Consider the following 22,263-nt stretch of genomic DNA (forward strand, 5'->3'; position numbering starts at 1 on the left):
GTCCAGGACTCAGTACTGACTACTGAGTAGAACACAACATACACAGGGTCCAGGATTCCAGTACTGACTACTGAGTAGAACACAGCATACACAGGGTCCAGGACTCCAGTACTGATTACTGAGTAGAACACAGCATACACAGGGTCCAGGACTCCAGTACTGACTACGGCGTATAACACAACATACACACGTTAAGACAACAGAGGAAAGACTGTCCAGGTAAAGAGAGTCCAGCGTAGTGAAGAGAGTCCAGCAGAGTATGTTAAGCTACCTATAAAAAACCAGGTCATTAGAAATAGTCCTGAAGTAGTCCTGCTGTGAGGACCCCTGACGAGAGGAGTGGGTGTGGCCCTGATGGAAAAGACAGTTGTGCAGGGACATCGGAAAACGTCACACACAGGGACGCCCCGGAAGTGAAGGCAGTGTGATGGGACCGTTACTTAGGGAGCTGCTCATGTTTACCTCCTGTCAGACCCGGGTTTGAGTCCTGGGTAGGGTGGCTGTCTTTGTCATTATGGTAATTACCAGTAATAATAATAATACTATTACCTGAGCTCAGGTGCCGAGGTCACTGTGGACAATGCAATGTTGAATAGTAGATTTGTAAGGTAATGTTGTACTAGTAGATCCAAACAATATACCAAACTCACAGCACATGTCTTAGTGCCGATGAGAGAGGTACGCGTAGACATGACTGAGGTCGTCTGACCCGACAGACAGTCCCGTCTGCTGTGGGTACATCAGTCAGCTGAGCAGCTCGCAGCCAATGGAGAAAAACTGTGATCAGGAGAGAATATTAGCAAGCCAATTAGATGCAGTGGGAGGGTTCCCCTCTGCAAAACTTTTGGGGTTTTTAAAGATGAACATAAACAACTAAATGTTAGCTGTTCCTCTCAAGACTGAACTGCTTCTTGTTGCAGAGAATTGTAAAAAAAAAAAAAAAGCTTATTCTTGATTTTTTAAAATACTCATTGTGCTGAGTTCTTCACTTGTCCTGAACCTAAACTGGAGAAGAGAAATATCCTTCCACGTTAACACCGCCCTGCTACATTAGTAAGGACGTACTGCTGTCTGAGCCCTGTTCTAAGATACCCAACTGTGAATAAAGAGCAAAATCAATAAGAGAAGCCTACTGATTATGCGTAACTTGAGTATCGTTTTCTTGAGCAGGGTACGCATCTGAAGCCATCTTCAGCGGCAGAAGCAAAGCTTCATTGTACATTGTAGAATCTGAACTCACTAGAACAGGTTGCTATGCATGTCACTGGCCATGAGATGGTTACAGTGCCCCTTCATTCTCCACTGCAGGGTTGGAGATTAAAACATCCTTAGGCGGACTGAACGGTACGAACGGAACCGCTCATTCTCACGCGCCATATCAGACTTTTAAAAAAGTATCTCATCATAACCGTTTTCCTCACTATTACAAACTACTTCGCAATAAAACGAAACAAACAAAACCAACCAAGCTAAATAAAGCAACCTGCCGCAGCCCGTCCCACCCTCTCCCCGCCCGCGCGCCATAAAGAAGACTTTTGCAGCATGACTGCAGCCGGTCCTGCTTCCCACGCGCACGTCCCCGGTCTTTGCTGACATCTAGTGTCGTCCTCCCGAATCACACCAATGTGAACCGGCTCTCATCTCAAACGTTTCTATAGCGCCCATGTTACATGCAATTAAATCATTTGCGCCTCGTGTGTAAAATATTTATTTCAACAGATAATTATTTAAAGATTCTAAACGTCTTGGTGCATCTGCAGGGATTACGTGAGTGCACATGTGCACCTATAGGGGGCGCTATAAGCGTCAGGAGCAAAACAGAGCGAATACTTGATGGTAGCACGACGCCAGTGGGGACTATAACATCCGTCTGCATTTCCTAGTGCATTTGTCTATCTTTTTTACTTGTAAATTTCCTAAGAGAGGTTGAAATGACAGAGTTACGGCATCGGATTGCAACGGAAAACCAACTGCAACACCAGTCCTCAGAAGATAAGGTAAACAAAAAAAAAAAAACTCCTGCGTTTTAAAAATCTGTAAACAGAAGCAGGTTATCTACATTACCCAGCTAGCCCGGATAACCCGGCGAGGCTCGCTAACGCTATCAACAACGCTCAGATACCCAAACGTTTCCACCCGTGCAGACTGAGACTCCGCCATCACCTCTGATGGTCGCCAGCCTGGTCCCACTGGCTGGCGCTGAGCTTCCTGGCCTTTACCGTTAACCAAGCGGGACGGCTCGCCGGGTTATCACGTAGAGGTCGGTGAGACTACACGGCCAAAGTGTCCTCGCAGACACAGTTCACGGTCCGCGATGCTCCTGCGGTTGATTCGTCGCCGTTGCTATGCGACACAAATCGAACTAAACGGGGAGTGGGCTCGAGAACAACGTGCGCTGTGTGTGAATTCGCGAGCGCGTTTAGCGACATTTCAGGTTTGCTCTTGCAGAGTCAACATTCAGCCAGTGCTGAATGTTAAGGAAGGGAAACACTTGTGGTAGTGCACCGTTGAACCGGGAGGTTTGCAGAACATAGCCGACGGTTTTGGAGGCGGCTGACCTGACCCTAACCCTAATTCTGACCCTAACTTAACCTTACTTTGACCCTAACCCTTATTAACCCTAACTCTGACCCTAACTTAACCTTACTTTGACCCTCACCCTTATTAACTCTGACCCTAACTCTGACCCTAACTTAACTTTACTTTGACCCTAACCCTTATTAACCCAAATCCGAACTCTGACCCTAACTTAACCTTACTTTGACCCTAACCCTTATTAACCCTAACTCTGACCCTAACTTAACCTTACTTTGACCCTCACCCTTACTAACCCTGACCCTAACTTAACTTTACTTTGACCCTAACCCTTATTAACCCAAATCCAAACTCTGACCCTAACTTAACCTTACTTTGACCATAACCCTTATTAACCCTAACTCTGACCCTAACCCTTATTATCAAGGCTTTAAGGAAGGTCACCACTATGGAACAGCACACAGCACACCTGGGGAGGGGTAGGATAATGGTGAGTAACTCACTACTCTGAGTAGTCCTGTCGTGCAAACTGTATATTTGTGTAAACTTTGTGTGTGTACTTTTTTTTTTTGATAAGACCGTGAAACATTGAAATAGTTTGAACAAGGTTCTAGTGACCCCAAACCAAAGCATCTAACTGTAGGGTTCATGGTGAAACATACTGGCAAACTTAGTTCATAGTTTCACATTGGCCGGGAGACCAAAGGCTGTGATGAAATGTATTGTTACTATTATGTTTTTGCATACTGTTTTATGGAGCTCTTTGTAGCTGACTACAGTTACTAATTAAACACATCTGATTTGTTTTCTTTTTGGCAAGACATAGAATGTCCATGTTTGGCAGCATGAAGTCAAATATGACATCACCGAATGGCAAAGACTGAGAACATGGATCAAGAAACATTTTTTAAAGATTGAATTAGTGTGGACAATTACCACACACAGAGTTTTTTGTGTGCTTAAGTAAATTAGGGGTGTGTGTAAAGTCATGCCTCTCTGGTATATTCTTTGTAGTGAAGAAATGTAGATGTTGCACTTTTTCTATGGCGACAGTCTCTCCTGTTTAGAGAGGGACAGTGTATTCCAACCAACTTCATGAGCCTGGATCCCTGCTGGCTTCTTTCTGGATCAGTGGCAGTTTCATTGCTCCTGTTCCTCACCTGACAGGAGAACTAGGCCATGATATTAGCCCTGAGGTCCTAGGTTGGACCCCCCAGGGAGTGCGTGTACAGACCAGGTCCTCATAAGTAGACCTAAGGTGTAAACTAACTATGGCTCTGTCCATCAGAACTGGGAACAGTGTGGATTACCTGCACACACCATGTGATGTCGTTTGGATGGCTGTGTAATTGAACTGGCCAGTGTGTTTCAGCGCTCCTGCTCCTTGGACAGCACGGTTAGTGTGGTATGAATCGCGGTACTCCCGGGGACTCCGCCAAGTCGACGGAGTGTGAATCACTGGAGCAAGAATATACACGAACAAGAACAGGAGGCAGAGCACCACAGAACATGGAGGAGGACCTGCTCCTTCTCTCTCTCTCTCTCTCTCTCTCTCTCTGCACTAGCATGGTGTCGTCAATTCCTGAAGAGCTATTTTTGTCTGTTAGGGGTGAGGGGAGGTTGAAAGAGTATTTTTAATCCTGGCATCCTGAATGACAGGATGTTCTCCATCTCCATGGCAACCCTGTCCCCTCCCAGAAGGGTTCTGTCAGTTAGACGACACTTGTGGGTAGTGTTATCCCTGGAGAGAGAGCTAGATTGTAGACAATCACGTCCTCCCATTTCCTTACAGGCATCGACTTCGGATGTGCTCGTTAGAAGTGGGATGGGAGAAGTTTCTAGAGCATTTCTGGAGACCATGACTAATGGTGTAACTTTCAGGCTGTTGCTATGGCAATGAGGGAGGGACCTCTGGATTGTTGCTTTGTTAATACAATGGCAACAGGCTGCTGTGAGATGGAGACTGGTGCTGTAGAAAGCAGAAGGAAAGTGCATATCAGGATCACAGACTGGTACAAGTGTTAAAAACGTTAATGTGGTTACACCATAGCTGCTTTACTTCCTCACGTCTCGTATGTCGCTTAACCATTTTCTCTCTCAGCAAGAAATAAATGACGAAATAAATGAAATTTACATGGTTTCTTTTTTATTTTGTGTTTTTATTTTATTTGTGTCCCCAAGTAAGAATTGGCTGGTTTGAATATTCATTCTTAATTTGTTTCCAATCATTTGCTTCTCTCTCTCTCTCTCTTTCTCTCTCTCTCTCGATCTGTCTCTCCAGGGCTCTGAGGCAGAGGACAGGGTGAAGAGAGATGGAGGTGTGTCAGACAGCGAGTGTAGGCCTGACTCTGGCGTTCCTGAGGTTCCTGTTGCCACTGATGATACCCCAGAGGTCCTCAACAAAGCCCTTTCAGGCCTGTCGTCACGGTAACCCCAGCCCTTGTGACACATGAGTAAACAAACAACATCTGCTGGGTTTTTGAGGGTACAATGCAAAGACAGTACATATGGTTATATCTGTACAATTCCTTCATACTTATTAGAAATGCATTATTAGTGATGCCATAGTACTGACACCAGTGCTAGCGCTTTGTGAGCATTGGTAACATTGATACCAATAACATTGATCAGTGTCATTAATACATGTATTGAGACCATACGTATTATGCAATATTGATCATAATCGGTAATACCAATACAATTGTATTGGTTTAATGTAGTGTTGTGTGATGTAAGGGGACATTTGTTTGAAGACAAGCTTCCCTCCATTACTGGGAAATGTTGGTCCCAGTGTTTTAATTGAGCAGAGAGGACAATCGGTGTGTACTGGGCTGTCAACTGCCTGGCACTGTATTAAAGTCGTATAGAAGCGCTGCTGCAGCATGGACTCTGCTCTTGTGTGTCTTCCTCTGTCCTAGTTATTGATCTCCTGGAGTGGTTAGATCAGGATTATTGATTGGCTGAGATTTTCTTATTCTGTAGTTTCCTGCTTATAACGAGTATGTGCACATTGTTCTTTCACTTAGATGATTATATATCCCATCCAACTGTGTGTGTGTGTGTGTGTGTGTGTGTGTGTCCTGTAGCTGGAAGAACTGGTGGGTACGCGGAATCCTCACCCTGGCAATGATCTCCTTCTTCTTCTTCATCATATATCTCGGGCCGATGGTACTGATGATGATTGTGAGTGCCTTCATGCTCCTCATCCTCCTGCCGTTGCTGTGCGTGAATGGCTCTGATAAATCATAATAACCATAACCTGTTTTTGCATTTACGTGCTGTCTGTCTTTCTGCGTTATCTTGCACATTCACTCCTCCTCTCTCTCTCTCTCACACTCCCTTGCACTTTCTCTTGCTCCGCAGGTGCTCTGTGTGCAGATCAAGTGTTTTCATGAGATCATCACTATCGGCTACAGCGTGTATCACTCCTATCACCTGCCCTGGTTCAGGACGCTCAGCTGGTGAGTCTTCCGTGTTCACACCCCTCCTGTGTCATGTTCCCTTTCTCCTTGCTCTCGTTACCTCACACACCTGCTCTCAGCGGTTGCCTGCTGGCACGCCCAGAGGCCTCAACTTCTCTTTAACCTTGTTTTGTTTTTCTGCAGCCCCACAACTTGCTGGTTTAAATAAAGTTCAGATTTTTTTAATCCCCACAAATCTCTCACTGGTGGTTCATCATTGCGGGTCATGACCAGTGCACGTTATTTTCATCTCTGAGCTGATGGGGTGTGTGTACTTCCTGTCCCAGGTACTTCCTGTTGTGTGTGAACTACTTCTTCTATGGTGAGACGGTGACTGATTACTTCTTCACACTGGTGCAGAGGGAAGAACCACTGCGCATCCTCAGCAAATACCATCGCTTCATTTCCTTCACCCTATACCTGACTGGTGAGACACACACACACACACACACGTATGCATGGGGCCTCACGACGCATCCATCCATGTGAGCAGGATGTGGTGAACGCCCTGTGGCTGGCACTTACTCCGAAATACAAATTCAGCATTTTAGGTCACAAAACAGCAGATGTCTCTGAAGAGAAGAATCAGTGTTCTAAATGGCGGAGACCCTGACCTGCACCGAGACTCATGCGGGTCGTAGCCCTTCAGAACTCGGGTCTTCGATTGGCCCTCTTGTATGTTAACTCAGTTCTAATTCTGTGTCCTCTCATTGCTAAGAACTTTCTGTTTTTAGTGGATTTAGCGGATTTTCCCCCCTGTTCTGTAGGTGTTGATTGTTTCTGGAGTTTAGTTGCTAATTCTAATGTGGTGTTTAATTGTGTGATCCATTCGCTGGAGTGTTCCATAGCTCTGGGTCGTCTACTCAGACAGAAACCCCAAAGCAGCATCAAAAATGAGTGGTTGCGCCTATAGTTTTCTACGAACATTTCTTTGTTCTAGAGTGATTCTGAACCACAGGATACCAGCAGTCACAGGGAGGCAGTGTGCATGTCTCTGTCTCCAATCTCTCGCGTCAAAATCTTTTTGAATAAATATATATACATTTAAAAGTAACTGTTCCATGAAAATAATTTGTGATTAAGCAAGCTTAATGTGAAAATATTTTACTATATTTGAAAAAAATACTTATTTAACCATCTCTAAGATTATTCTGTATATTGTTTTTATTCTCCTGGTGTAATACAGATACTAGTGAACAAGTGTGCTGTTGTGTGACGGTGTGTTTGTGTTGACGAGTTGGTGAATGAGGGTGTGTTTTGTGCTGGTGTGCGAAGGTGTTTTTGTGCTAAGAAAATTGGTGAACAAGATGTGTTTGTACTGTTTTGTGAGGGTGTTTTCCTGATGATGAATTGGTGAACAAGGATGCATTTGTGCTGGTGTGGAAGGGTGAGCTCGTGTTGGTGCACGAGGGTGCGTTTGAGCTTCTGCAGAGTGGAATTAGTGACCGTGTGACTCATCCCAATATACTAATATACAAACACACAAGAGCCATTATTAGGTCTGTCTCTCTCTAATCTGTGTGTGTGTGTCACAGGGTTCTGCATGTTTGTTCTGAGCTTGGTGAAGAAGCATTACCGTCTTCAGTTCTATATGGTAAGTTCAGGTTTTGATGTTGAGGTATTTCTGCTCCGATCCCATTTCTCTCAGGACAACAGCAAACATTCAAACCAAAATTAAACTTTTCTCCATTATTTTGCATTTATAGCATTCAAACTTTCCCTTGCACCCAACAGCTGTAGTGAACCTGTGTCTTCTGTAGTCGGGTCGTGCGTAGTTCAGGTTTCAGTTCAGTTCAGTTACTCACGATGGTGTGTCATCCTGGTGCAGTTTGGCTGGACCCACGTCACCCTGCTTATCGTGGTCACCCAGTCCCACCTCATCATCCACAACCTGTTTGAAGGGATGATCTGGTCAGTACCAACGCTACGTCTCACGCACCCTCAGAGACAAACCCTCAACATATTCCATATTCCACTCTCACAATGTCAGTTTTAGCACAAACCCCTTACAAATGTGGAATAGTAACATGCATCATGTGATGTAGTAGTAAATTAGTGTGACATGCTACTATTATAACTTCCTACTAGATGGACTACCCAGTAGTTACCACTACTTCACTAAAAGTGGCGCTGAAACACCGCAATTAGAACTGAAATATTCTAATTGTTATTACTATTAGAACTGAAATATTAGTACTGCTGAATGGATTCTTGTTTACTAAACAGTGTACTGATCCTTATAAAGACAGAACGTCTTGTATTTTTAATGTCTAGTTTCACATCCTCATCAGATACTGTCAGTACAGTCATCACCGTTCATGTTCTGAAACACACACTAAAGAACTGGGCAAACATGGTTCACTCACAGCCGCAAACACCAAACCACCAATGGTGAACTGATTTAAATGTGGGCAGGTTAAATGGTGAACTGATTTAAATGTGGGCAGGTTAAATGGTGAACTGATTTAAATGCGAGTCCAGTGGGTAACGAAGCCTTGTTGTCCTGCAGGTTTATCGTTCCCATCTCCTGTGTGATCTGTAATGACATCATGGCCTACATGTTTGGCTTCTTCTTTGGCCGAACTCCTCTCATTAAGGTGAGTGTTCACCTGCCCCCGTGACACCTGCGCTCACATTTCCACGCCTGAAATGCATTTTTCAAATTGGTTTTCCGAGTATGAAAACCGTGGTCTTAAAGCAAGCCTCTCAAATCTGCTGTTGCTGTTTTTAATTCTCCAATGCGTTTTCATTTGCCATAAACCTCCTGGATCCAAGCACCCGATCTGAACCGCCCTGCTTTGTTGGGAGAATAATGAACCTTGGGCACTTTCCACTTCCTAAACATATCTGCTTCGTGTGTGTACTGTACCTTCTCTCTGTGTGTGTGCAGCTGTCCCCTAAGAAGACGTGGGAGGGTTTCATCGGGGGCTTCTTCTCTACGGTGGTCTTTGGAATCCTGGTGAGAATCTCTGAGACACATTTGAGCATCAGTCGACGGCCTTGAGCAGTACCTCCTGCAGTAGATCATCTCCTGTTCCTGATTCTGAAGTGTAGTCAGTAGAGGTGGGCAGAGGAGCCAGAGACTACCTACACACTCCTTCAGTGAGGGGGGGAGGTGGGTGCAGGAGCCTCAGACTACCCTGACTGAAGGAACGTGTGGGGCTGAGGTGGGCAGCTTCTGGGGCTGTTGCCTTTTTTTTTTAGGGGTTCCTTTGGTGAAGAATAAAATGATAAACGTAAGAAACTGGGCAACATGACCAAGATCCGATAAACTGGTCGGAGGATACTGTCGCTTACCCTCTGAGAGTCAGCAGGATCTGTTAGCATCATGCTAAATGGCTAAATGAGGTCATAGCCTTCGCTCCCGGTGTTATATTGAGCTGTAATACTAATGACTCTTACAGTGTTTGCCTCTCTTATCTAGTTTTGCTTTACTTTTCGTCTCTCCAAAGCTTTTTTTAATGCTGATGTCTGTCTGTCTGTCTCCAGTTGTCCTACGTGATGTCAGGCTACCGCTATTTTGTGTGTCCGGTGGAGTTTAACAACGACTCCAACAGCTTCACCGTGGACTGTGAGCCCTCAGAGCTCTTCCAGCTGCAGGACTACACACTTCCATCTGTGCTGCAGTCCATCACAGGCTGGGTAACACACACACACACACACACACACACACATACACACACACACACACACACACACACACACACACACACACACACACTTCCCTCTGTGCTGCAGTCCATCACAGGCTGGGTAACACACACACACATACACAAATACACACACACACACACACACACACACACACACACACACACACACACACACACACACTTCCCTTTGTGCTGCAGTCCATCACAGGCTGGGTAACACACACACACACACACACACACTTCCCTCTGTGCTGCAGTCCATCACAGGCTGGGTAACACACACACACACATACACACACTTCCCTCTGTGCTGCAGTCCATCACAGGCTGGGTAACACACACACACATACACACACACTTCCCTCTGTGCTGCAGTCCATCACAGGCTGGGTAACACACACACACACACACACACACACACACTTCCCTCTGTGCTGCAGTCCATCACAGGCTGGGTAACACACACACACACACACACACACTTCCCTCTGTGCTGCAGTCCATCACAGGCTGGGTAACACACACACACACACACACTTCCCTCTGTGCTGCAGTCCATCACAGGCTGGGTAACACACACACACACACACACACACTTCCCTCTGTGCTGCAGTCCATCACAGGCTGGGTAACACACACACACACACACACACACTTCCCTCTGTGCTGCAGTCCATCACAGGCTGGGTAACACACACACACACACACACACACACACACACACACACACCACACTTCCCTCTGTGCTGCAGTCCATCACAGGCTGGGTAACACACACACACACACACACACACACACACACACTTCCCTCTGTGCTGCAGTCCATCACAGGCTGGGTAACACACACACACACACACACACACACACACACACACACACACACACTTCCCTCTGTGCTGCAGTCCATCACAGGGTGGGTAACACACACACACTTCCCTCTGTGCTGTAGTCCATCACAGGCTGGGTAACACACACACACACACACACACACACACACACACACACACACACACACACACACTTCCCTCTGTGCTGCAGTCCATCACAGGCTGGGTAACACACACACACTTCCCTCTGTGCTGTAGTCCATCACAGGCTGGGTAACACACACACACACACACACACACACACACTTCCCTCTGTGCTGCAGTCCATCACAGGCTGGGTAACACACACACACACACACACACACACACACACACACACTTCTCTCTGTGCTGCAGTCCATCACAGGCTAGGTAACACACACACACACACACACACACACACACACTTCCCTCTGTGCTGCAGTCCATCACAGGCTGGGTAACACACACACACACACACACACACTTCCCTCTGTGCTGCAGTCCATAACAGGCTGGGTAACACACACACACACACACACACACACACACACACACACACACACACACTTCCCTCTGTGCTGCAGTCCATCACAGGGTGGGTAACACACACACACTTCCCTCTGTGCTGTAGTCCATCACAGGCTGGGTAACACACACACACACACACACACACACACACACACACACACTTCCCTCTGTGCTGCAGTCCATCACAGGCTGGGTAACACACACACACTTCCCTCTGTGCTGTAGTCCATCACAGGCTGGGTAACACACACACACACACACACACACACACACACTTCCCTCTGTGCTGCAGTCCATCACAGGCTGGGTAACACACACACACACACACACACACACACTTCTCTCTGTGCTGCAGTCCATCACAGGCTAGGTAACACACACACACACACACACTTCCCTCTGTGCTGCAGTCCATCACAGGCTGGGTAACACACACACACACACACACACACACACTTCCCTCTGTGCTGCAGTCCATCACAGGCTGGGTAACACACACACACACACACACACTTCCCTCTGTGCTGCAGTCCATCACAGGCTGGGTAACACACACACACACACACACACACACACACACTTCCCTCTGTGCTGCAGTCCATCACAGGCTGGGTAACACACACACACACACACACACACACACACACACACACACTTCCCTCTGTGCTGCAGTCCATCACAGGCTGGGTAACACACACACACACACACACACACACACACACACTTCCCTCTGTGCTGCAGTCCATCACAGGCTGGGTAACACACACACACACACACACACACACACACACACACACTTCCCTCTGTGCTGCAGTCCATCACAGGCTGGGTAACACACACACACACACACACACACACACACACACACTTCCCTCTGTGCTGCAGTCCATCACAGGCTGGGTAACACACACACACACACACACACACACACACACACACTTCCCTCTGTGCTGCAGTCCATCACAGGCTGGGTAACACACACACACACACACACACACACACACACACACACACTTCCCTCTGTGCTGCAGTCCATCACAGGCTGGGTAACACACACACACACACACACACACACACACACACACTTCCCTCTGTGCTGCAGTCCATCACAGGCTGGGTAACACACACACACACACACACACACACACACACACACACTTCCCTCTGTGCTGCAGTCCATCACAGGCTGGGTAACACACACACACACACACACACACACACACACACACACTTCCCTCTGTGCTGCAGTCCATCACAGGCTGGGTAACACACACACACACACACACACACACACACACTTCCCTCTGTGCTGCAGTCCATCACAGGCTGGGTAACACACACACACACACACACACACACACACACTTCCCTCTGTGCTGCAGTCCATCACAGGCTGGGTAACACACACACACACACACACACACACACACTTCCCTCTGTGCTGCAGTCCATCACAGGCTGGGTAACACACACACACACACACACTTCCCTCTGTGCTGCAGTCCATCACAGGCTGGGTAACACACACACACACACACACACACACACACACACACTTCCCTCTGTGCTGCAGTCCATCACAGGCTGGGTAACACACACACACACACACACTTCCCTCTGTGCTGCAGTCCATCACAGGCTGGGTAACACACACACACACACACACACACACACACACACTTCCCTCTGTGCTGCAGTCCATCACAGGCTGGGTAACACACACACACACACACACACACACACACACACACACACACACACACACACACACTTCCCTCTGTGCTGCAGTCCATCACAGGCTGGGTAACACACACACACACACACACACACACACTTCCCTCTGTGCTGCAGTCCATCACAGGCTGGGTAACACACACACACACACACACACACACACACACACACACACACACACACACACTTCCCTCTGTGCTGCAGTCCATCACAGGCTGGGTAACACACACACACACACACACACACACACACACACACTTCCCTCTGTGCTGCAGTCCATCACAGGCTGGGTAACACACACACACACACACACACACACACACACACACTTCCCTCTGTGCTGCAGTCCATCACAGGCTGGGTAACACACACACACACACACACACACACACACACACACACACTTCCCTCTGTGCTGCAGTCCATCACAGGCTGGGTAACACACACACACACACACACACACACACTTCCCTCTGTGCTGCAGTCCATCACAGGCTGGGTAACACACACACACACACACACACACACACACACACACACACTTCACTCTGTGCTGCAGTCCATCACAGGCTGGGTAACACACACACACACACACACACACACACTTCCCTCTGTGCTGCAGTCCATCACAGGCTGGGTAACACACACACACACACACACACACACACACACACACACACACACACACACACACACACACACACACACACTTCCCTCTGTACTGCAGTCCATCACAGGCTGGGTAACACACACACACACACACACACACACACACACACACTTCCCTCTGTGCTGCAGTCCATCACAGGCTGGGTAACACACACACACACACACACACACACACACACACACACACACACACACACACACACACACACACACACACTTCCCTCTGTACTGCAGTCCATCACAGGCTGGGTAACACACACACACACACACACACACACACACACACACACACTTCCCTCTGTGCTGCAGTCCATCACAGGCTGGGTAACACACACACACACACACACACACACACACACACACACACACACACACACACACTTCCCTCTGTGCTGCAGTCCATCACAGGCTGGGTAACACACACACACACACACACTTCCCTCTGTGCTGCAGTCCATCACAGGCTGGGTAACACACACACACACACACACACACACTTCCCTCTGTGCTGCAGTCCATCACAGGCTGGGTAACACACACACACACACACACACACACACACACACACACTTCCCTCTGTGCTGCAGTCCATCACAGGCTGGGTAACACACACACACACACACACACACACACACTTCCCTCTGTGCTGCAGTCCATCACAGGCTGGGTAACACACACACACACACACACACACACACACACACACACACACACACACACACACACACACACACACACACACACACACACTTCCCTCTGTGCTGCAGTCCATCACAGGCTGGGTAACACACACGCACGCACACACACACACACACACACACACACACACACACACACACACACACTTCCCTCTGTGCTGCAGTCCATCACAGGCTGGGTAACACACACACACACACACACACACACACACACACACACACTTCCCTCTGTGCTGCAGTCCATCACAGGCTGGGTAACACACACACACACACACACACACACACACACACACACACACACACTTCCCTCTGTGCTGCAGTCCATCACAGGCTGGGTAACACACACACACTTCCCTCTGTGCTGTAGTCCATCACAGGCTGGGTAACACACACACACACACACACACACACACACACACTTCCCTCTGTGCTGCAGTCCATCACAGGCTGGGTAACACACACACACACACACACACACACACACACACACACACACACACACACACACTTCTCTCTGTGCTGCAGTCCATCACAGGCTAGGTAACACACACACACACACACACACACACACACACACACACACACACTTCCCTCTGTGCTGCAGTCCATCACAGGCTGGGTAACACACACACACACACACACACACACACACACACACACTTCCCTCTGTGCTGCAGTCCATCACAGGCTGGGTAACACACACACACACACACACACACACACACACACACTTCCCTCTGTGCTGCAGTCCATCACAGGCTGGGTAACACACACACACACACACACACACTTCCCTCTGTGCTGCAGTCCATCACAGGCTGGGTAACACACACACACACACACACACACACACACACACACACACACACACACACACACACACACTTCCCTCTGTGCTGCAGTCCATCACAGGCTGGGTAACACACACACACACACACACACACACTTCCCTCTGTGCTGCAGTCCATCACAGGCTGGGTAACACGCACGCACACACACACACACACACACACACACACACACACACACACACACACACACACACACACACACACACACACACACACACACACTTCCCTCTGTGCTGCAGTCCATCACAGGCTGGGTAACACACACACACACACACACACACACACACACTTCCCTCTGTCCTGCAGTCCATCATAGGCTGGGTAACACACACACACACACACACACACTTCCCTCTGTGCTGCAGTCCATCACAGGCTGGGTAACACACACACACACACACACACACACACACACACATCTCTCTGTCCTGCAGTCCATCACAGGCTGGGTAACACACACACACACACACACACACTTCTCTCTGTCCTGCAGTCCATCACAGGCTGGGTAACACACACACACACACACACACACTTCCCTCTGTCCTGCAGTCCATCACAGGCTGGGTAACACACACACACACTTCCCTCTGTCCTGCAGTCCATCACAGGCTGGGTAACACACACACACACACACACACACACTTCCCTCTGTCCTGCAGTCCATCACAGGCTGGGTAACACACACACACACACACACACACACACACACACTTCCCTCTGTCCTGCAGTCCATCACAGGCTGGGTAACACACACACACACACACACTTCCCTCTGTCCTGCAGTCCATCACAGGCTGGGTAACACACACACACACACACACACACACACACACACACTTCCCTCTGTCCTGCAGTCCATCACAGGCTGGGTAACACACACACACACACACACACACACACACACACACACACACACACACACTTCCCTCTGTCCTGCAGTCCATCACAGGCTGGGTAACACACACACACACACACTTCCCTCTGTCCTGCAGTCCATCACAGGCTGGGTAACACACACTTCCCTCTGTCCTGCAGTCCATCACAGGCTGGGTAACACACACACAACCACACACACACTTCTCTCTGTCCTATCCTGGAAGTGGAATGACTCCCTGTTCCTCTTGGTGTTCCAGAGCACGGTGAAGCTCTTCCCTTTCCAGATCCACAGCATCGCCCTGTCCGCCTTCGCCTCCATCATGGGACCGTTCGGAGGATTCTTCGCCAGCGGCTTCAAGAGGGCCTTCAAGATCAAGGTAGACAAGAAACTCCTTTCTGTCTGGTGTTTTCTCCTCTGCCATGGCGCGCACCTGTAATCCCTCCACGTGTGAACCGTGACTAGATACACTGATCTGAAGACACACTCAGGTTATTTGGGTACAAATAACATACCTGGTTTGGGTAAATTTAAAAGGTATGAAATTGAACAAGGAGTGCACCTTGGAGAGTATCTACAGATGGGTTGGTGTGGAGATTGTCTTGTCAGATGGTGGTCTTCACGCGGCTTTCTGTGGTCCTCTCCCTCCTTCTCGGCGCTCCAGGACTTTGCGAACACGATCCCCGGTCACGGGGGGATCATGGACCGCTTCGACTGCCAGTACCTCATGGCCACTTTTGTCAACGTCTACATTGCCAGCTTCATTAGGTGAGATGGCCTGGGTTTCCTGTTTCTAGGCTTGTGTGTCATCATTGTGGGTTTGTGGAGTTTCCAGAGCGAGCCTTTACTGTCCATCTGTGGGGTTTCAGATGAAGTCATTTCTGCCATGGCGCTGCGTTCCAGAGAAAGTGAACAATGTCAATCAATATCGGCTCTCGACTCCCAGATAAAACCCAGTCTTTTGCCCGTAGTACGTTGTCAGTGGGGCTCAGGTCTGGTTGAATGTGATAGTAGGTGTAAAATATTTATGGAATATTGACTGCTTGTATCATCTCTGATGTTCTTTCTCTGTTGTAGTTTATGTAACTGTAGCTGTAGTGTTAGAAAGTCAACATTCATTAATGCACTTCTGCTTATAAATCCTTTATTAATGTGCTCCAGTTTCTAGAACTTTCTAGAGCTTCTTTGAAGGCATTTCCTGTTACTGATGGCGATTCCAGACTTTTCAGTAAAGATGTCTGGTTTTACTTCATTAATTAGCGCAGGTCTATTTGTGGACCTTTTTATTAAAAAACTTGTGTTTTTATTATTTTTAATCTTTCTCTGTTTCTTTAGGCTATGCTCTGTCTTTCTCTCTGTCTGTCTCTCCATCTGTCTGACTCTCATGATTCTAAGCATCTGTCTCCACCTTCTCAGAGGAGCAAGTTCTCAATTTTTCCATTTGCGTCCTGTCTCTCCCAGGGGACCAAACCCGACTAAAGTGATCCAGCAGCTACTGGCCCTGCGGCCAGATCAGCAGCTGCACATCTACAACTCCCTGAAGGCCCATCTGACTGAGAGAGGCCTGCTTGCAACACAGGAGGAGGCAGCCTAGGCTCTGCCCCATGGGCGGAGTCAGGAGCAGGAAGGTGGAGCAGGGGCAGGGTCACGGGGCAGGTGCTTGGTGGAGGTGGGGGATTTGTGGAGTGAACCAGCAAGATCAGGGCCAAGGAGAGCCAAAACCCTAGTGTGAAGCCTTTGGTCATTCCATTTGTGTGTGTGTGTGTGTGTGTGTGTGTGTGTGTGTGTGTAGGTTTGTTTATATATAGATATATATGTACTGTATGTTCTTTTTTTTATGTCACATAAGAATATTATACAGAGTTAAGAGGCTTCATATACTTATAAATGTGTCAGACTATTTTAGGGTGAATCTGTATAGTCTATCTCTGTACTTGGGTTACAGATGTTGTATTTTCTGATGTTTTTTTATAGTGCACTGCTCATGACATGGTCACTTCCCCCTTGTGCTGTGGGTTGTGCTGTGTTGTATCTCCGTTTTGCAGTTATCTTTGTGTTCAGGTTCCAGTACTGTTTAGTCTGCTGTGTGATCTGTTCACAGTAAGGTCTACTGAAGGCCCAGAAATACAGAACAATTACCAAATCATTATTTAATTACTGTTGTAAGTAAATTCCGTTATGGTTTCTGAGTTTTAAAGGAATAAGGAAGGTCTCGGGGATCTAAACAGAAGCTAGCGAAGCGCTCCAGACTGATGACAGATGATGGAGCACGGTTCACTCTGACTTCACTCTCCGTGATCCAGACCGCAGCAGTAATAAAGGTGGAGGTGTGTGATTGTAACAGCTGCAGCTAGCCGGCCCTTCTCGAAACGGGGCTCATTGGAGGGAGAGCTCATGCACTTCACGGGTTTCAAATAAACCCAGTCCTGCTTTTCTGCACTCTAAAGCCCAGCCCACTGCAGAAGACTGGCGTAATCCTCCAGGTGTTTCAGATTACGAGATTAACAATCCAGCATTTACGATAATGATTCTACAATTGTCTTGCAGGGGCTAAATTGAATTTTTCAACTTGTGTATATGATGAGGAAATAGTTTTGTTTGCTAAATATGCGCGTCTCATGACCGAGCGCTTAGACATGGGAACAAGACGTAGGTCTCACTTTTTTGGATTATAGCTTTGTTATAGTTTTTGTTTTATACTTTTAATAAGTAAATTGGTTAAATTTAAATCAGCTTTCACCTTAACAATAGTGTGTGTAAAATATATAATATTCCTTGACTACGTATTGCCATGTATTGTGGATTTAAACATAATAACCTGCTTTTAATAGACACATGACCCTTCATGTTATGAGTCAGTCATGAAGGAGTTAATAAATGTATTTCTGTCTATAGAGTGTGAAACAGATCACAGGACAGTAAGTGAGGATGAGATGATGTGGTTTGGATTGGGGAGACACACAGACGTCATGGACTGATTGACAGACTTGTGTGTCTAGTCCAGATGTTACACAGTACATTTGTATATACTCACTGCTGTGTCCTTGTGTGGTTTAACCACATCCATCACATCTACACATTTAATAATATAACATTCTACAATACAGTAATGTTAGGATAACCCATAGTTTATACACTATAATCTAAACTTAAAAATTTAGGATGTATAAGTTGTTTAGGGCATTGAGGGCACAATCATTTCCACCGAGAACTCAATGTCACGGCTATAGAAATAAAAGCAGCTTTATGTTTATGGGAGAAAACTCCAGTGGCTCCGGAGCGCTGTGTAGCGCAGCTGTTGAGACTTCTAGCCTGCATACGCCCTTCATGGGGGCGCTGAACTGTGGCGCTGAGCGTGTGGGTGAGTCTCGTGTGGGCTTGCTATCTGTCCCACACATGCAGTGCACTGTACTAGTGTTATTCGTGGTTCCCTTTGCTGGGTTTGTATGTATCGTAACAGCCGCTACTTTCTTTGAAATGTCAGCTTGTGCAGCCTACTGATATGAGGCCGCGGGGGCTAGGCTTTCTGCCACTTCCTCATTGGCTGGAAAGAGTGGAGACAGCGATGTTACACCGACCGTAAAATATTATGATTATGGTCAGATCCTCACTGTGTCCGTGTGGCTTTTACTTCTTACTGTTGGGCTATCGATTATTGGACCAGAGATGTGTTGACATACGGAAATGTTACAGGCCTCCGTGTGTGTGACAGCGATGGTATTTTAACATGGTAAACTGTTACAGGTTTCCTTGTGTGTAATGGTAATGTAGAACATGGGAATAAACCACAGTAAAATATCACCAGTGCAATAACATTTCAAAGGAAGTGAAGTTTCTGCTACATGCTGTATGAGTGCGTGTTCTACTGTTATTTACAGAGTCACGTCTCATAAGATTCATTACTTTTCGCCTTTTGTTCATTTTTTGAGGGTGTGGAGTCATTTCCTCACTTGTGCCATGTTCTTGTCTTTATTTGAACTCATTTTGTATCACATGCCTGTTTTGGTTTGTTTTCTATATGATGTTACATATTTTGTATTTTTGTTCTAGTGATTATAAAAATGTGAGTACCCCTGTAAGCTCCAAGCTGTCATGCATGGTAGTTATGAGCATACGCACAATTCCACAGTTTGTGTCAGAACGAGATTTACAAAGGTCTGTTTGGACTTATGCTTCGGTAAAGTTGCTAAACCTACTTGTGCTCACGTCTGGGTGCATCTTTGACGTGTTTAATATGAGCAGAAGAAAACACTGTTCTTTTATTTCGCAGCTTTCACAAATGGCCGCACCTGTATTCTCAAAGAGTATTAAAACAGTGCTGTTCAGAGACGAGTTCCCTGAGTTCTTTACAGAACAGTAATCATTGGGGTGGGTGGGGGACCTGATCTGGAGTCAGCTCTGCTTTTGAGTGAGGTCTGAGCGAGAGAGAGTGGGTCAGAGGTCATTTTTTATTGGATAGTCATGTTACCTGAAAACAGTTCAGATCACAGCCATCACACAGTCCATGACTCCGCACTGATCAAAACACCAAACACTGCCCTGAAACATTCGACATTTGAACAGTTGTGAGTTTGGATTTAGTTTGAGACCCATTTTGAATCTACAGAACCAAAAGTAAAAACAGAACATGTGATGGAGAAACAGCCAGTCCGACTCCAGCCTGGGTCTCTGAGCTGGTGAATGTGTACAGTGAGCACCAGCCAGGCCACACCATCATCCTCGAGTGTCAGTCTCCGTTACACCTGGTGTGGCGAAGGCCGTTAACCTCTGACACCTCCCGGCCAGGAAGCCCTGGGTTTGGAGCCTGGCGCATCGCTGTCCTCAGTATGTCACAAAGTACAACCATCTCAGTGAATCTGCCCCTTTCTCGTCAGCTCTGACTCACCTGGTTATCTTAATTGATGTCTGCATAATTAGATGGTAATTCAGGTTTTGAGAAGGTTAAAACACAGAACTGCTCCAAAGCCTGTGTGCAGAAGAAGGAAACTAGTGTGTCCCCACCTGCTCCATCACAAAGTGCTGACCTGGAATCAGCTCCATTACCCTGGTACTCGGAAGGTTTGGAGAGATCAGACCTGCTCTCCCATGTAGAACCCCAGCTTCATAACCATGTTCTCATCCTCGTGCTCCAGTGGGTCCTGGCGTTGGGTACCAGCTGGCTCCATGTAGCCACTCTTGTTTGGTATGTTGCTATTTATGGATCTCTTATGTGGGACCTTCTTATTTATGATTCATTTTTTTGTCAGTTCAGATTTTATAGAGAAACTTTTAAGAACATTTTATATATATATATATATATATATATATATATATATATATATATATATATATATATATATATAAATAAAATATAGTGTGTGTCTGTGTGCACAAATATACATATACAAGGTCCTAAAATAGAATACTTTAGAGCTGCTGTTCAGCACAATCCGTGTTGTCTCATGATAAATTCTCTTTTTGAGCTTGGCTGCATTTTCTCTGTCTCTTGAGTACCGGGGGAAGGGGTGTGTGTGTGAGAGAGAGAGAGATGCCTTCTGACCTGAGTGTTCTGTCTGTAGGGCCTCAATGTTCTTCATTCACTTTGCTGTTGACGAGTCAAACCTGCAGATATCAATAACTTTGATCTCGTCCCAGATATCAGTAACCTTTTTAGAAACAAAATATTTATTATTACTTTGTTGTCATGCTAAAGGCTTATTTACATTGTTGTTTTGTTGTGCACATGTTTCTGTATTAAATGGTGTATTTTCCTGCTAATAAACACTGCCCAGATAAAAGACTCCATTACTGCTGTGGTTGCTTAGACTGCATCGAGGAGCAGAAAACAATGAAGGACATCAGTCTGTGTAATCAGTCACAGTCTGTGTAATGGGAGCAGTGGTGCTCGCACGAGCCCTGTGTGGCCCGACCACACCTACTGAGAGCCACTTGCCTTCTTCAGAGGGGCGGGAGGGGAACGCTACCCCCAATTTAAAATGTGAAGTTAATATTCATCAGTACGATGCAAGGCCACTAGAGGGGGCTAGGAAGACGGCAGAAATTATGTAGAAATGAGTGTATTTCCCAGCTGTCTCTATCTTACCCCCCCACTCCAAATGATTTGAAAGTGTGAAAGTGAGACATCTACACCCAGGTCTGTCGTCTGAGCGTCTGACCCTGGGCTGCCACACCTGTCTCACAGACAGAAGCGTTCCACACCCCGCTCCTCTCTGCTGGTATTTCGTGCTGTGGTCTGTCTAGGGTGTGATTTGATTCTGATTAATTGGTTTGGTCTGTGCTATGGTCAAAGCAGTGCTACTATGCAGCAAATAAAAAGAAATGCAGACTGAAAACCCATCTATTTGCAGAATATTTAAAGGACAACTGACACTGCTCCCATATTGGCTGACTAATTTAGTATTTATTGTAG

At 46.9% G+C, this 22,263-nt stretch overlaps 1 protein-coding gene across 1 annotated transcript; it reads left to right on the forward strand.

The window, feature by feature from the left end:
- Positions 1 to 1,828: 1,828 nt before the first annotated feature.
- On the forward strand, positions 1,829 to 20,181 carry cds2 (CDP-diacylglycerol synthase (phosphatidate cytidylyltransferase) 2). Its single transcript, XM_035529959.1, has 13 exons — positions 1,829 to 1,997; positions 4,817 to 4,962; positions 5,622 to 5,718; positions 5,899 to 5,996; positions 6,284 to 6,423; positions 7,532 to 7,590; positions 7,825 to 7,907; positions 8,506 to 8,593; positions 8,887 to 8,955; positions 9,486 to 9,638; positions 16,114 to 16,233; positions 16,519 to 16,622; positions 17,316 to 20,181. The coding sequence occupies exons 1-13, from the start codon at positions 1,932 to 1,934 to the stop codon at positions 17,446 to 17,448; spliced, it is 1,356 nt and encodes a 451-aa protein (XP_035385852.1). The 5' UTR covers positions 1,829 to 1,931; the 3' UTR covers positions 17,449 to 20,181.
- The last annotated feature ends 2,082 nt before the right edge of the window (positions 20,182 to 22,263 follow it).

Source organism: Electrophorus electricus, chromosome 9 (assembly GCF_013358815.1).
Source record: "Electrophorus electricus isolate fEleEle1 chromosome 9, fEleEle1.pri, whole genome shotgun sequence".
Lineage (NCBI taxonomy): Eukaryota > Metazoa > Chordata > Actinopteri > Gymnotiformes > Gymnotidae > Electrophorus > Electrophorus electricus.